Source organism: Lathamus discolor, chromosome 17 (assembly GCF_037157495.1).
Source record: "Lathamus discolor isolate bLatDis1 chromosome 17, bLatDis1.hap1, whole genome shotgun sequence".
Lineage (NCBI taxonomy): Eukaryota > Metazoa > Chordata > Aves > Psittaciformes > Psittacidae > Lathamus > Lathamus discolor.
This window is the reverse complement of record NC_088900.1, coordinates 5399623-5414247: the sequence shown is the minus strand read 5'-3', so window position 1 is coordinate 5414247 and position 14625 is coordinate 5399623. Positions and strand designations below refer to the sequence as shown.

The 14625-nt window shown below is 39.7% G+C and overlaps 1 protein-coding gene across 2 annotated transcripts; it reads right to left on the bottom strand.

Annotated features, from left to right (window-relative positions):
- Window positions 1–654: 654 nt before the first annotated feature.
- Window positions 655–10498, bottom strand: LOC136023133 (uncharacterized). Of its 2 annotated transcripts, none has more exons than XM_065697272.1 (12): window positions 10040–10498; window positions 7455–7576; window positions 6848–6896; window positions 6524–6567; window positions 5726–6384; window positions 3792–3897; window positions 3448–3594; window positions 3180–3240; window positions 2775–2941; window positions 2581–2691; window positions 1357–1466; window positions 655–1048 (listed from the first exon to the last, which is right to left on the bottom strand). In XM_065697272.1, exons 1-11 carry the CDS (start codon window positions 10278–10280, stop codon window positions 1371–1373), a joined length of 1803 nt encoding a protein of 600 aa, XP_065553344.1. In that variant the 5' UTR covers window positions 10281–10498; the 3' UTR covers window positions 655–1048; window positions 1357–1370. The 2 variants fall into 2 exon arrangements, with proteins under 2 accessions (XP_065553344.1, XP_065553345.1); XM_065697273.1 differs by having other exon boundaries at window positions 3553–3594.
- Between the last annotated feature and the right edge of the window lie 4127 nt (window positions 10499–14625).

The following is a 14625-nucleotide window of genomic DNA, read 5'->3' as shown; positions in this document are numbered from 1 at the left end:
TAAGTTATGTAAATGTAGATTGCTCCGTATGTAGCAAACAGGGAAGTTTCACAGAAACCAGCTAAATCACAATCAGAAGTTAAAATAAAACAATACTAAGTCTGGGAAGAATTTTTTTGACAATTATTATCTAATTTATAGGAATTCTACTGAATACTTGGCTCTCTGGCAGCACGGAATAATTTTAGCTCCTCGTTATCCTTTTAACTTGCAATATTGCTTAGTATAAACAATGGCCTTTTAAGCTGTTGTTATATACCTAAATTTTATACAAGTAGATTCATTTCTTAGATCACCCAGAGTGAAAGGAATTGATTCAAAACACTTTCTGTCCCAGACTTCACCTACAATCCATTATTGGTGGCAAATTCTGATTGTATAAATAAAGAGCTCGATTTTTGTTGAGAGAACATCCTCAGTTACATCGTGTGGGTAAGTTTTATTTTGAGGGATTTTTTTTTTCCCAATAGGATTGCCTGAAAGCGTAACAACTTCAGCCTTGGACAAATTGAACCAGTCTGCCAGAAGTATTAAAGCTAGCCCATCAGATTCTGGTTCCCATAGCTCATGTTTAGAATTACATAGTGCCTGTGATTTCCAGCACATCTGAACATTGAATGTGGACTGTAAAGAATAATCTTACACTGGTACTTTTTAAGACTAGAATCAATCCATCCAAGTTGATTGGGTTTTTCTGAGCTAGGCACCTGCATTAACAATTTGTTAGAGCTTCAGAATGTAAAACACCTGCAACTCAAATGAACTTCAGAAGAGAAGTGCAAGTGATCAGCTTTGTGAGAAAATCACAACCTATTCATTTACCGGAGCATCTAACACTGAATGCCTAATACTGTTGAAACCTGGCTCGAGGGTTTTCCCCATTTATTGGTTTACTCTTTAATTCTCGGCACTGAAGAGATATATACAACAGTCAATTCAAGCTATAATATATTTGAAGAATTTTGATGTCTGCTCTCTATCTGTACTTCAGCAACAGTTGGAGCACACGGACCATGAGGTGCAGATAATGAACTTGAGCAGCTTTTCCCTGGAAGGCAATCAACCAACAGATATTCAGATCAATCTATATGCTAAGTGTTTCTTTAATGCCACATATTTATTGCCCTATTTTCTACTTGGTTTTGGATGAGTAAGGAGTTTTGCAAGCAAAAGAGATTCTCACCAGAATGCTGGAGTTAATCTGAAGTGTATTATAAATCACTGGGCATCTTCCCCATCAGTTCCATATGATTGTTATATAGCAATTTAGGGGAGGTGGTGGAGCTAGGTACTGTATTACAATGCTTGAGTTGCAAAGATGCTAACTAGATAAATCAATTTCCTATCATGAAATACCTTTAAGAATGATGTCAGAGGTCCAAAGATGGTATGGAAAAAAGCTCAGAAAAGTTATCTGTTGATGAGGGACTAGGCATTCTTCTTGGAGCATCCAGCAAACCGTAACTCTATACAGATAAGGAAACCAGAATAGTAAACTTCCAGCATTAACAGTGATATAGGCTTTGTGTCAAGAACTTGTACTGGTTTTGACATGTGAAGCCTAGATTATTCCCCTTACCATAAATAAGATTGGAGAGTGTGGCTCCTTAACAGTCCACTCAGTAATGAGCTGGATTGAAATTGTTTGTACTATGTTTTATCTCCTACAGAGCATAACTGTTAAAAAGGGAAGTTCCTAAATGACTTGAAATATAGCTTTAAGTTTGTATTGCTAATTGAAGTCTTATTATACTATTGGTGTCTGTATATGTACACTGGTGGGAACTCTTATCTGACAGAATGAAAAAAGACCCTAGAAAAAGTAGAAGGGCTACAGCTTTCAGGCACTGCATATTAGCTTAATCTTGGGCAAGAATACCAGAATCTATGGCAGACAGTACATTGTTTCAGTAGAGCAAAATTTCACCCTTGAAACTTAGTCCTCTGTTAAGCGCTTGAAGCTTCTGCTTTTCAGTGTTGGTGTTTTGCTTCCTCCACCAAAACTTTAGCAAGAAATGCTGATACTCATTGGACAATCTGGTTAACTTTTGGCCCTGTAATGCAGGTTTTGGGTAGTTTTGGTGTTGAATGTGTGTGCCAAGAGACAGAGAAAATGAGCTCTTTCTCTTTTAAGAAGCTGCTGAAGGTAATTGAATATAGTGGCAATACTTGGGCCTGTAGCAATCCTTTATTAACATGAGAAGAATTTCCCTGGTGTTGTTTCAGAGACCTCTATCTGGCTTGGTGTGCTGTAAAATGTTGGAAATGAAGGCATTGTTGCTGGGAGGAGTTTGGACTGGGGACAGGCGTGAACAGTATGCTGGCAGCACTTGCATGCAACTAGGTTGCTCTCAATAATAGCAAACATAGCAGTCCCTAGAGCTAAGATGGGACCAAGTGTAGTAAGAGCTCATACAGTGCTTTTTCCCCAGGAATTCCCAGGGGATTTCCTGCCTTATGCAAGATAAGGCAAAGTTGGAAGCATCATCTAATGTGTTTACAAGATGGTACAGCTTACATTACTGCATTTACTTTCTTTGGTACAAATGCTTGAGCCTGTGTAAAAGTAGCTATAGTTACCTTTTGAAGAATGTTCTGCCCGTTAGGTTTATGACTCTGAAGCAAACACATAAGTTCTGTATTCTCCTCAATTTTTAAATAGGAAGTGGTAATTTGACATGAATTTAGTACCTGCAAATGACAGCAAAACCCGTGATTGTTAAAGAAAAAAGAAAAGTTAAGGCCACAGCAAACAGCCTGCTGCTGGTGCTCACCTGTAACTCAGGATTTCCTCCCATTTGTAATAAGCAGTTAATTCCTTCCAGAATTTGATCTTTGCGTAGTCTGATAAACCTTCCCGTGTCAGTATCAGTATCAGTCTTTTGAGATTCAGTTACTAAGACAGTGTGGGCAAGAGCAGCAGAGTGGAGCGGTGTTAAACCTGAAGAGAACAGACCACAGAGAAGTCAAAACATCCAGTGCTTGAGCACCTCACCAGAGTAAACTCTTCCCCATTGGGTTATTCATAAGGGAGTGCTCTATTAAGACTGATTGACTCTCCTGCTAGACCTTTCAGTTTTAAACATGAAATTGAACATACTTTGGCCTAGATAAAATCTGTAGTCTGAGACTTTTGGAGTCTACACTAATCATCTATGCAGTTAAGCTTTTCCTCTTACCGTAATGGTCTGTCAGATTCACTTCCACACACACCCCGTTGTTTTTGCAATTTTTCAAAACCTGAAATGAAAAAGATTGAGATAAGTGCTCATCTTTGACAATGACAGAATACCCCCTCCTCCAACTCCATCTTACTTTAACCACATCAGCCCAAAGCTAATTTTCAGGCACAGAAAACACTCGTATATTTTTAAAACAAGAATATGCATTTGTTGTCTTTGCTCTGGCTTTTCACATGTATCTGTACAACATAAATGACCAACTTACCTCTAAAACTCTCAAATACCCATTCTCTGCACACAGATGGAGCGGAGTTTTCCCTAAACTGTCCTGTTCGTTGACATTAGCTCCTAGGGATATCAGGTCACTCACCATCAGATGTTGGTTCTTTTCTGCAGCAAGATGTAATGCGGTCTAAGAAGAGAAGAATGGCAGAAAATTATTGTTAAAGGCAAAAATTTGCAGAGCACTTTCTCCCTGTTCCTATTTTCATGTCTTTGCAAGGACAGTAGACACACCCTGTCCAAAAGGATGCTTGGTGCTTGACTGGGGTTTGAAAGATGTTTGCATGTGATAGAAAATGCTGCTGTCTTGGCAAGTTAGCATCCTACCCGTTTCTCTGCATCCTTCTCGTTGATCTTATTTAGAGTTGCAAATCTCTGTGCAAGTGCGTAAGTCAGAGCTCTTTTACCCTGAGCAACAGCCTTGTGCAGCAGCCTGGAATAGAACAGAGTTTTAAACAATTAGGAGACAAAGCAGTGGTTAAAATACTTAAAAATTAGAGTGAGAATATATTTGAAGGCATGAAATGTTAAGGTTTGCAAATGCCAATATCTTGGGATATTTAAGTGCTTAATTTGTTTAGTCTCTATATAAATAATAGAGTTGCTGATTTTATCTGTCAAGATTTCTTGGTCTTCCCTTCTTACTATTATGCCATTCCTCTTCTCTCCAAGAGCAACTCTATTATTCCTTTCTGCTAACAATCTCTATTTCCTCCTCCTTTTTTGAAACATCCTTCAGTACAGGGAAAAGAGTATAAGATACTGAAAAATCAAGAGAAGGGAGGAGGGCAGCTCAATGTCTTCTATGTATTCAGACTCCCCGAACTACTCATAATATTACAAGTGTTTCTCCTGAATTTAATCCTGAAAAAGATTAATTTCCCCCTTCCTTGTAAATTTGGGCATGTCTTCCTTTCCTCCTGGAAGAAAAAATAATGCACGCATTGATTTTATTTTTTTCTCCCTTGTCTTGTAGCATATCCTTGGATAAGTCTGAATAACTCTGATACTTATTGCTGTTTGCTATTTTTCGGGGGGGGGGGGGCAGTGTGGAGGTGGAATGGGACGAAGGGACTAAAAGAGAGGGGATGTTGATACATAACTAATATCGTTCACTATCCAGTAGGAAGGAAATTAGCTTATTTGGTGTGTTGCCCTGCCTTTGTATGTTCTTTTGAGCATGTAATCTGATGTTTAAATATTTCATGAGGGTAAGTGGGCTGCTGAAAATTTTATGTGAATATTACATAAACATGGTAATGGTAATGTCTGAACTTCTTAATTTTGTGATTAGATTTGTTCATGTATGATTATCTTTTTTTTCTGTATTGCTTAAAAATATGCAGGAAATATGGCAGTGAGTGGCTTATTGTAACTTTATTACACTACTGCTGAAAAGTGAAGTCTCTAATCTTACCATTGCACTGAAAATAATTATTATGAATTAAACGTGGTACTTCATGGAAGAGGACAATGCGGTGTTTAGCTTCCCTAGGCTGGTTGTAAATACATTAAATTGGGAAAACAGGATTGTCTATGGGAACAGGAATTAATCTTTTTCCCACCAAGACTAGGACAGTTTATGTCATGCTTTCTGTCAATCTGATTTGCTACCAGCTTCCCCAAACTAGCTGAACTTCATGGAACCTAATAAAAATTTTAAGTGTGTGTATATATATATATATATATGTATATATTTTATGGACAGCTATTTTCTCTATAAGCCATCCTAGGGAGAATGGAATCAGTAAAACCTTTGCTTTCATTTCATTTCTAGCAAAACAGCCACTCCTAGTTCTTTGGAAGTCTATGCTCTAGACTACCAGCATATGTATGTTTTGGTGTAATCCTCCCACCCATTTTTATTACCAACTAATAACACAAGTAATTATCCTGAGAGTGTCTGCATCATGGAAAAGATCTCTTTTGCATATCTTTCCTTTTTTTTTTCAGTAGCAGTTACTTGTTTTGCTTGATTTTCATTTTCTTGTGAACACCTACATATAGAACTCAGCCTTTAATATTGTTAGCATTTTGAATTTGTCCTGATATCAGCTGTAGTTTGGCAATATTGCTGTGAATATGGAATCTTTCTATTTTTACTATCTGCCTACAACCAAGTGTACTGAGGCAAGTCTGGGCTTCCTGTTCAGCAAGGAAGCCTTTGCTACAGGTATGTCCAAAATTAGCAGTTGAAGCCTCAGGACAAGAGGTGCCCCAGGAAATAGGATTCAATATATTTCAACAGAAAAATTTGAGACCTGTTGCCGTTTTCATCAGGTGCAAGCAGTTTGTCTGCTGGGATATTTCTCAGTAAACTTTCTTCCCTGTGCAGCTGGAATTGGAAGAAGGAGATGGCAGAGAGATCCTGCTGTGTGAAAGAAATCGGGGTTGACTTTGAATATCCTTCAGTGTCTGGAGAGTCTGAGTGAGCTTCCAGAAGCATCTCTGAACAGCCTCTTGATGGGTTCGATTGTGGAGATGTGTTCTGTGACAAATGCCTCAGGAAATCTTTCTGGGTACTTGTGCATGCATCCTGTATCCACCAGTTACTCTCTTTCTCACTTGTCCTTGAGGATAATTCAGGTGAATTGGACTCTTGCATGTTTTTCAGATCATGGTGAAAAGAAGTCTCTACCTCTCCTCTCAATACTGAGTTGAAATCTTTAAAACAGCAGTATGAACGCAACATGGTTAAGCTGTGGCGTCTTTCCTGCAGGCCACCAACTGCCTGTTTGCTTCCTGCAGTTTCCCACCGGGAGGCTTGCAGATCCATGGAGAAACCCTGCCAAAAGCCATCTGGCACAGAATGCAGAGACTCCTCCTTCAACTGGCTTTTGTTCAAGTCTTCCTGCAGTACCTCCACCAGGATATCGAGGTCCTCTAAGCCTTTTAGCGTTTGCCCAACGTTCTGCTTGCTCTGAAACAGCAACAAAAATGGGGAGGGCAGAAGATAGGGGAGGGAAATCAGACATGAAGTGTCCTGTTCTCACTCAGTGATATAATGCAAAATGCGCCTGAGGAGGCTGGCAGCATAGAGTTGAAGGTGTTATGCATACCTGTCTAAGCTGTTTCTCTGTATAAGGGTGAACTCTTCTCTTTTCTGTTGGAAAGAAATGAAGAAATAAGCTATTTTGAGTTGAGGGGTTGTGTGTGTGGAGACACTTGCAAAAAATAATAGGATCAGAAATTTTACCCCAGGTAACAGATAGATAACACACACATGGTGTTGCACACCTGGCCTGCTCCTGTAATTTAAGGGGAGCTGGGAACCAGCATGGGTCACTGACCACATAAGAGAAGTGGTCTGGCTTTTTGGGTACCTAACAGTGATGATGCTACTAGAAAAGGAGGTTCTGTTACCAAGAGAGGAGTTTCCTAACCTCTTTTTCCTGAGGATCCTTTGGTTACCATCTTCATTAATGAGGTTTCCTGAGGAGACAAAAAAACCCAGCTCAATCTGAGATGCTTGCACGTAAGAGAAGATAAAACAGCAGCAAATGTTGTAGCACAAAGTGAATTCTGTCCTATGCTATGTACATTGAACAGCAGAGGCTGCAGGTGGATAAATTTCCATGAGTGGGTAATTCATGGCAGCCTTATACAGATCTTTACAACAGACCAGGTATTTGGGAGTTTACTGGCTTCTTAGGCTTTTTTTGCAGGTTGTTCAGAAATTTGGGTTGCTATAGCAAAATTGTAATTGTTTCTTAGCCAATCTTTGGCTTGATTGCATGGTTTATAATATCCAGGGCATGAAGAGGTTCTTGCTGTTACTGTCTTAAAAATGTTCCTAGCACAGGCCTTTGTCATGCTTAAAATTTCATATATTCCCCATCTCCATCAAAGCCATTGATGTGGTGGATGGATGGAGCAGAGGCTGCAGGTGTAACCTCTCCAGAACACTGGCAGAGTTGAGTGTGTGATTTGAATGTACCAGGATCCAAGACCTCTGGGAGCAACCTTTCTAAACTCAAGGAGAGTCCTCACCTTGCTGTGAGCTGGGTCCAGGCCTTTGGAAAGACGAATTTTTCTCAGTAATTCCCGTACTGGCATCTTTACTCTCACACCCATGTAGCGCTTCTGAGGGGGATCAGATCTAAGTCCGGAGTCTGGAAAAGTCATAACACAATGCTTAAAGTAACATAAATCTCCGAGCTACTGTAGGATAGTGGGAAGATGATGTCACCCTGAGAGAAGGCCTGTGATTCTAATGTTCATCATCAATGGTGGGAAATTTCCACATCACCTTCCACATTCCTTAGCTCTGGCCTACTTCCTACTCAACAATTACTTTATTGCATTGTGTCCCATGCTACAACAGACTGTGGAACCTCACACAGGGAATTATTTTCTTAAGAGACAAAACAAACCCCAAAGCTGCTGTGGGATCATCAATCTGAGGGCATAAGCAGAGAGCTGAGTTAACCTGCAAATGACCACATGAAGACTACTGTCAAACTGTAGCGTGCAGAAACAGCTTCAGCTCTTCAATTTTGAGTGAAAGAAGAGGAGAGACTGTACCAAGCGTAAATGTACACTAGAGCTGGAAAGAGGACAACAGGGTAAGAGTAGCAGTGCAGAAGGAAATTCAGATGAATGCTTGGGAAGAAGATGAAGAAGTCGGATGTTTCTGGTTTAAAGCTTTCAGTGGTGCAGAAATAAACATACTATCTTGAGACTTGGCTTAGGGCAGGTTTTTGTAGTGCCCTTCAGCTCAGGGTGCCACAGTGACTTGGGGGCCATGATTACTTTTGGGGACTATGTCAACACTATTTAGATTACTGCCCCTCTAAGTCATGTTCTGACTTTCATTTGTTCTGTCTTTGCAATTTTCTGCTGTCCTGTGGTTTGATATATTGACTTCAATGGAACAATAAGGAACAGAATTGTTTCAGAATTGAGATAGTGATGCTAAGTCCAGAGTCTTTCTCTAGTGGTTCTTGATGTTATTTGGAAGTCAATGTGGTGTGATCCAAAGGGAAGCAATGATTTTCTGCAGTGAAATGAAACAGCTATTTGAGAATATATGTAGTTGTCCAAACAAGCTTGTCTTTGTCAAAACAAGCTACTCTGTAATTGTTTGTGTTAGGTCTTCTTGCATCTTGTACTTGAATCCCTAAACTTGAAAGTCTTGCTCAGATTAGGAGCTTAAATGTGTTGCTTTTGAAATACCTTTTATGTAACAGTGTGTCCCACCCTCCTCCCCCCTTCGAGAATTATCTTCATCTAGAATGCATTCAGTAACAGCTATTGTCATTATAAACTGGTATCTTTATTGCATTAGCTTAGGGTCTTCTCAACTAGTTAGCACATAGAATACACCACATAGAAAGTCACTGTTCCAATAAGCCTGAGTGTTGGGAGTTGGAGTGTGGGCTACTGAGGATTAAATAGTATTTACTGAGGATAAAGAAGGATTTACCCAGCAGCAATGCTTGCTGGAGCACAGAGAATCTTCTCTTCCTAGCGCAGCTCATGAAAAATAGAAACATCACTTGTGATTTAAACACTTATGATTAAGCCACACAGCAGCCTGAAATGAAAAAGGTGTATGAAGCTTGGGGGAGCAGTCAGCATTAAGTAAAACATGAGGTGCCTGTGCCAATATTCCTCCTTGACCAAAATATGTGTGTGTGCTCTGTAGGCAGGTAGACTCCAGCAGCTGCTAAGTCCTGTGGGGAAGAACTGTAGGAGCTCAACAGATGGAAATGGTGCCACTTCCCCAAACTTGGGATGTCTCCCAGCAGGCAATATTGGCGTGGAAACCAGTCACACAAGATGTAGTTTCTGGTTCTGTGATACTGTTTCTCTTCTCTGCTCCAGGCATGAGAGACTGACACCCTTTCAGAAGGAGGGTGTTGAATCTCAAGTAGCAAATAGTGCCTTTTGAGCATATATTTAATTGCCATTTTGTGCTAAGATTTCTGGCATTTCTGAATGTTTAACCTATCACTGAATAATTAAAACTTTGGAACCTCAAAAACCACATAGTTTATTTCTCAGACTGCTCTAGAAATGGGAATAATTCCTTTTTTGGACTGGTCTTTTAGTGATGAATCTCTCTTGAGTATTTCAAAGGCCTCTCTGAAAAGCTTTATAAAAAATCCCAAAATACCACTAATGTATTATTATCTTTCAGGCTATTTTACAGTAAAAATACTGTTAGATGGGTCAGATTAAATATCAAATGTAACCTTGAAATTGAAGAATTCAGCAAAGGCAATTCACCAAATACACTTTCATATGACTTTATAATGTTAATAACTAAGAAGGTCATGTCTATTACCTTGCTGTTAGATTCAGAACCAAACCCATAGTTCAAGGAGCATCCTTTACAAAACAGAATAATTTCTGACTTCAGCATCAGACCATAACAAAATAAAACCAAGTCATGAGTAGAAGTGCGCTGTAGATCTACAATGTTATTGCCACAGAAGCTTAATACATGCTACTGTTAGTACAGCTCTCTGCTATTGTAAAAGGAGTTGCAAGTCAGTGTATTTTACCACTTTGCAAAAGCAGCATAATAGCGTTGCATAAAATAGAAAAGGTGAATAAAGATTTGGTCTTACCAGTGGGAGCAGACATCTCTTGAGGTTTGCATGAAGGAGGAGGGTAGATCTTGGGACTCGCAACACTAAATTCAGTTAATCCAGAGTCTGGCAATGATGGGCTCTGTTGAAAATAGCTTTTGGGACTGGCCGTTTCTCCAGGCAGTGGAGATCCCTGGCCTGGACTATAGCCAGAGATTTCATTTTCACTGATGTTTTGATTGACCAGTAATTCAGGACTCATGCAGACTGTTTGCAACATCACCACTGTGTGTGTCGAAAATGATGAAAAAGAAGAGGGGAGGAAAAAAAGCTTATTCAGTTATCTAAAAAACCCAAAGCAAAATCAGTCCAGTTTCGCATTGAGAACGTGGTAATTGTATTTAATTCTCCAGTGTAATTGGCAGCTATGAGCTGAGTTCAGCTTCCTTCTCTTTTTAGCAGCAAGTTACAGCAGTTGCAAAAAAGCCAGCCTTGAAATCCCAGCAGCCACTGGAAACAGCTTTTGAGAGTTTCTTGGCTGCAGTTCTTACTTGTGCTCTTTATGCTCAGCTATGTCTTGAGGGACGTCAGCCTGGGAAGGCCCCACCCTCTTTCCTAACAATTAGCAGCAGCTGATGAAGAAATGACTTTTCCCAAGAAGAGATTAAGTACAAGCTGAAAAGTGTTTTTCCTTATGTATGAAGCAGAAAAAATGAACTCTGGTTGGTTTACTGAAAGTGGCTTGAGTAGGGAAAAGCAGCTTCTGACTCAGAGTGGTTGACAGGGTTGTGCAAACAAGTAAACCGATCCTGAAGTAAATGTTTTGTGAATTCTTTTCTCAGGAAAGAGCCAAGGCTGTGAACAAGGACCTGTTGCTCGCAGCCTTCGTGAGGCAAAAATAAATATTCATCCTTAAGCATGAGATTTTAGCTAAAGAAAGACAGCCCTTACAACCAGCATAGCTTTGAGTCTGTGAAGAGAGAGAGGAGTGCCATGTGCTCCATGAAGGACAACATCATTTGTTTGGGGTTTTGTTTTGTTTTAGCAAGGAAGGTTTCTTAAATATTGTGACAGGTGCAGCTACCAAAACTCAGTAGGATTAAATAACCATCTATTTGGATAGCTACTCTTCTTACAGGAAGTCTGTTTCCTTGTCACAAGGGGACTTCAGGACCACCATGCTCATGTCCCTGGGAAATAGATTTCATTGTAGAATCCAACTTGTGGGCTATGACATTTTGACTCAATCAGCAGATATTTCTCTCGAGGACCTAGTTTGGAGAATGATTACAATGCTTATTAAATGCAGCAGCTTCCTTAGCTGTGTCTTGGAAAGCATTCCAGCTTTACTCCCAAGCAGAATCATCTTATTATACCAGTTTAAGCAGAAAGCAGCCAGACTTTCTGAAGCAAAATAAAAGATCAATGTTACATACATGTTTTAGTTTAAACTGGGTAATGACTTCTCTCTATAGACCTGCACAATCCTTCATCTTCTCTGTACTGAGAGTAGTAACTCCAGTCTCAGGGGTGTTGAAAGAATTATTTAGGTATTGATCAAAGCCAGGAGATTTGATGCTTGTAGATCAAGTGTAGAATCAGGAATCAATCTACATGCAGTAGCACTGTGAAGGCTATTACTTGGATCCCTGCCCATAGATCTTACTATCTAGTAATGTTACTGTTTGGATCTGAAAAACATGAATTCACAGGCGAGAGGCAAGTTTAATGCATCCACATATTTGCATGGCTGCCCATGATTTCAACTAATAAGGACAACACAGTTCTCTATTATTGCTGTGAAATCCACAGGGCTCTGTAGGTCCTGTTCGGGAGCAAAGGATGTGTAGTGAGCCAATATTCCAGTTTCTTCCTTAATTGATTGTAAGAAGCTTGCTTAAGGGATTTGTTACAGGATATTTCAGAAGTTAAAAGGTTATTTACCTTTCTGACATTGAGACAGCCACAAAGAATGTCTATTTTGAACTAAGGACACATTCTGCTCTGGTAAATGTTTTCCTTTTGTTTCACCCACTTTGCCTTTTACATTGTATGAGTCTAGGACAATCTGGAGGTAGCACCTAGTTCCTTAGTGACATGAAACACTATTATTCTGTAAATAGCATTGCTCAAATCAGTAGCCTCAATTAAGGAACTACTCAACACTTGTATAGGTGGGAGAATTTGGCCTACTGCAAACAGGAAATTACTGTGGTGAATCATTGCATATATTGGGCAGTAAATCACAGACGAGATTTATCATCTTTCTATTCTTTTCCATACTCCAACCCATATGCTGAATAGTTCTTATTGCTTGTTTACGGTATGCTATTACATTCACAGTGAAAGCAGGAATTAGACTGGTTTTATGGTACAGAAAGGACCAAAATACATCCCTGTAGCCATGAGAAGAGAAGCAGGTTTCTAAAACTAGCAGCAAAAACCTTGGAAAGTGACCACTACAAGAAGCAGTCTCCGAGGTTTCATATTTGTATAACCGGCAATCTTGTGGTTCTCCTGCTTCCAACTTCAATAGGTACCCAGTATTTTAAATGAATACTGTATTACTCTAATTTCAATTAATTAGTTCTTATCAGCCTTATTTTATATATATTTGCATACATACAAATATTACTGGAGATGGATAAAAGTCTTCAGTGACAGTCTTCTGGGGAAAGGGATGAAGTCAAAACAGAGGCTTGGTCATAAACAGAGCTGTCTGAGCTTTTAGAAGAGACTGGTTTGTACTTCCCATCTTCTGTTCATGCTTCCCTGTAGGGAAAATTGCATGGAGATCTTTGGTTTTGCTTTCTTTTTCTCTTTTAATTTATTTCCTTTTTAGGTATACTGGTTATTTACTGATATACTGTGTTAGGTATTCTGATTACTGATGTAATGTTTACAGCAAAAATGGCCACCACCATCTGGAAGTTCCTAGTGGATAATTGTGACTAGAGCAATTCCTTTCTGACTGCTTAGTGATGGGCAGCTCTGCAAATCTCTCCATGTAAACTTTCAGGTTATGCTGCCAGTGGGTAGAACTCCTTTTATATCTTTGAATGTAGGATGAATGCTCTCTAGCTTCCTTCATCCCTTGTTGCTACATGTTTCTTTAGTGCACACACCCACTTTAACGGCATTTGTTGGGTTAGGTGTTTGTCTGTCTTTCCTTTTAGATGCTGTTGGTTTGCCAACTGTTAACCCAGCTAACTATGAAACCCTGTGTGGCAAAATTTTCCTTTGTTAACATTTTATTTCACATATGTAGGGATCAGGAGACAGTGGGATTAATATGTACTGTTGTACAAGCCAAACAAGGCTTTCTCCAGCACATGCTTTCAATGTCTGATTAGAATACAAATAAAATATGAACCATATGCATGTAGTTCATTTAAAAGGTAACCATTGCACTGTGTAAAAAGGTCTTGAACTAAATGGATGACTAGTAATTTAGAAGGCACTTACTGAATAATGAAGCTGCATAAAATACAGTACTAGTGCAGAATATGAATGGAGTTTTCCTTCTTCTGAGCATCTCTCCAGGCAAGCAGTGCTCTGTTGCAGAGGTTCCATTTGCATGCCCTCAGTGGAAAGCTTAAATTATGCTGTGCTCTAGATGTACAGACTTCTAACTGCTGGTATCCATGCTTCCAGTGAAATGGGGTTGTGACATTGCATTTGAATTTGTGACACACTGAGTTTGTCTCACATTTTCATAGTGGACAGGAATACCTAATTAAGCTCTGCTGAGACAGGGCATTGGGTAACTGCACCTGGGATGTCTGCTGACAGTGGTGTGTATATGCTGCTTCAGAAAGAAACAAACTATGACAGATGTCTGTGCTGAGCAAGTGAACCTGAGCAGCTCTTAGTCATTTCGATGACTCTGAAGTATGAGCTCTACTTACCTCTTGTTGCAGTAGCTGTGGAGCAAGACAGAATTAATTCTTCTTCCCAACTGCAGTCACTCAGATCTCCTTATTGTGTCTGGTAACTGATGTCTTGCTTTCTTATGGCTTTGAAATCTCTAGATTTGTTAGCTGAAAGATGATGTATATTCACTTAGTGGTGGTTATTTTCTTTCAGTAACCTTTCATGCTCTGCTTTACCTTTAGATGACAGAAATTAGAACATAGGATGTAGACAAGGTCAGTTGTTATATGTTATGCCTTCAAAATGCATTCCACCTTTCCTTAGGGATGCTATATGATGCCACCTCGTGTACGTTTTCCCTCACAGTGATCATCTTTCCTGAGAAGGCAGGGTATCAAAAAGATTCTTGTTTATTTGCTCAGCTCTGACAGCGCTTTGTACAGACAGCTGTGTTCCTCCACTGACTTCACACAACATTTGAGGTCTGAAGGCATGAGGGCTTGTCTGAAGTCTGCAGAAAGGTCCTCACTGTAGAAAATGAAACTATGTAGTGAAGGCAGGAGAGGAAGAGGGGGTTGCAGCTGTAATGAGGTGCAATTGACAGTATCGATGTCGCTTTTTCCATGATTTTTATTGTAAATTTCCAAGAATTATCTGCCACTGAGTCATCTTTAATGATGCCCCATGGCTACTTCTGAATGTTTTCCTTGGATTCAGAACTCCCTAGCGATGACAGAGACAGCATGCTCAGA

What these genes read in the sequence shown, in the direction of transcription:
- LOC136023133 (XM_065697272.1), bottom strand. Translation starts at nt 10,280, where the DNA reads ATGTTGCAAACAGTCTGCATGAGTCCTGAATTACTGGTCAATCAAAAC. An exon ending in GGTATTTGAGAGTTTTAGAG is followed by an intron (nt 3,241 to 3,447) that starts GTAAGTTGGTCA and finishes TTTTCATTTCAG; the next exon opens with GTTTTGAAAAATTGCAAAAA. An exon ending in GAGGAAATCCTGAGTTACAG is followed by an intron (nt 2,692 to 2,774) that starts GTGAGCACCAGC and finishes TGTCATTTGCAG; the next exon opens with GTACTAAATTCATGTCAAAT.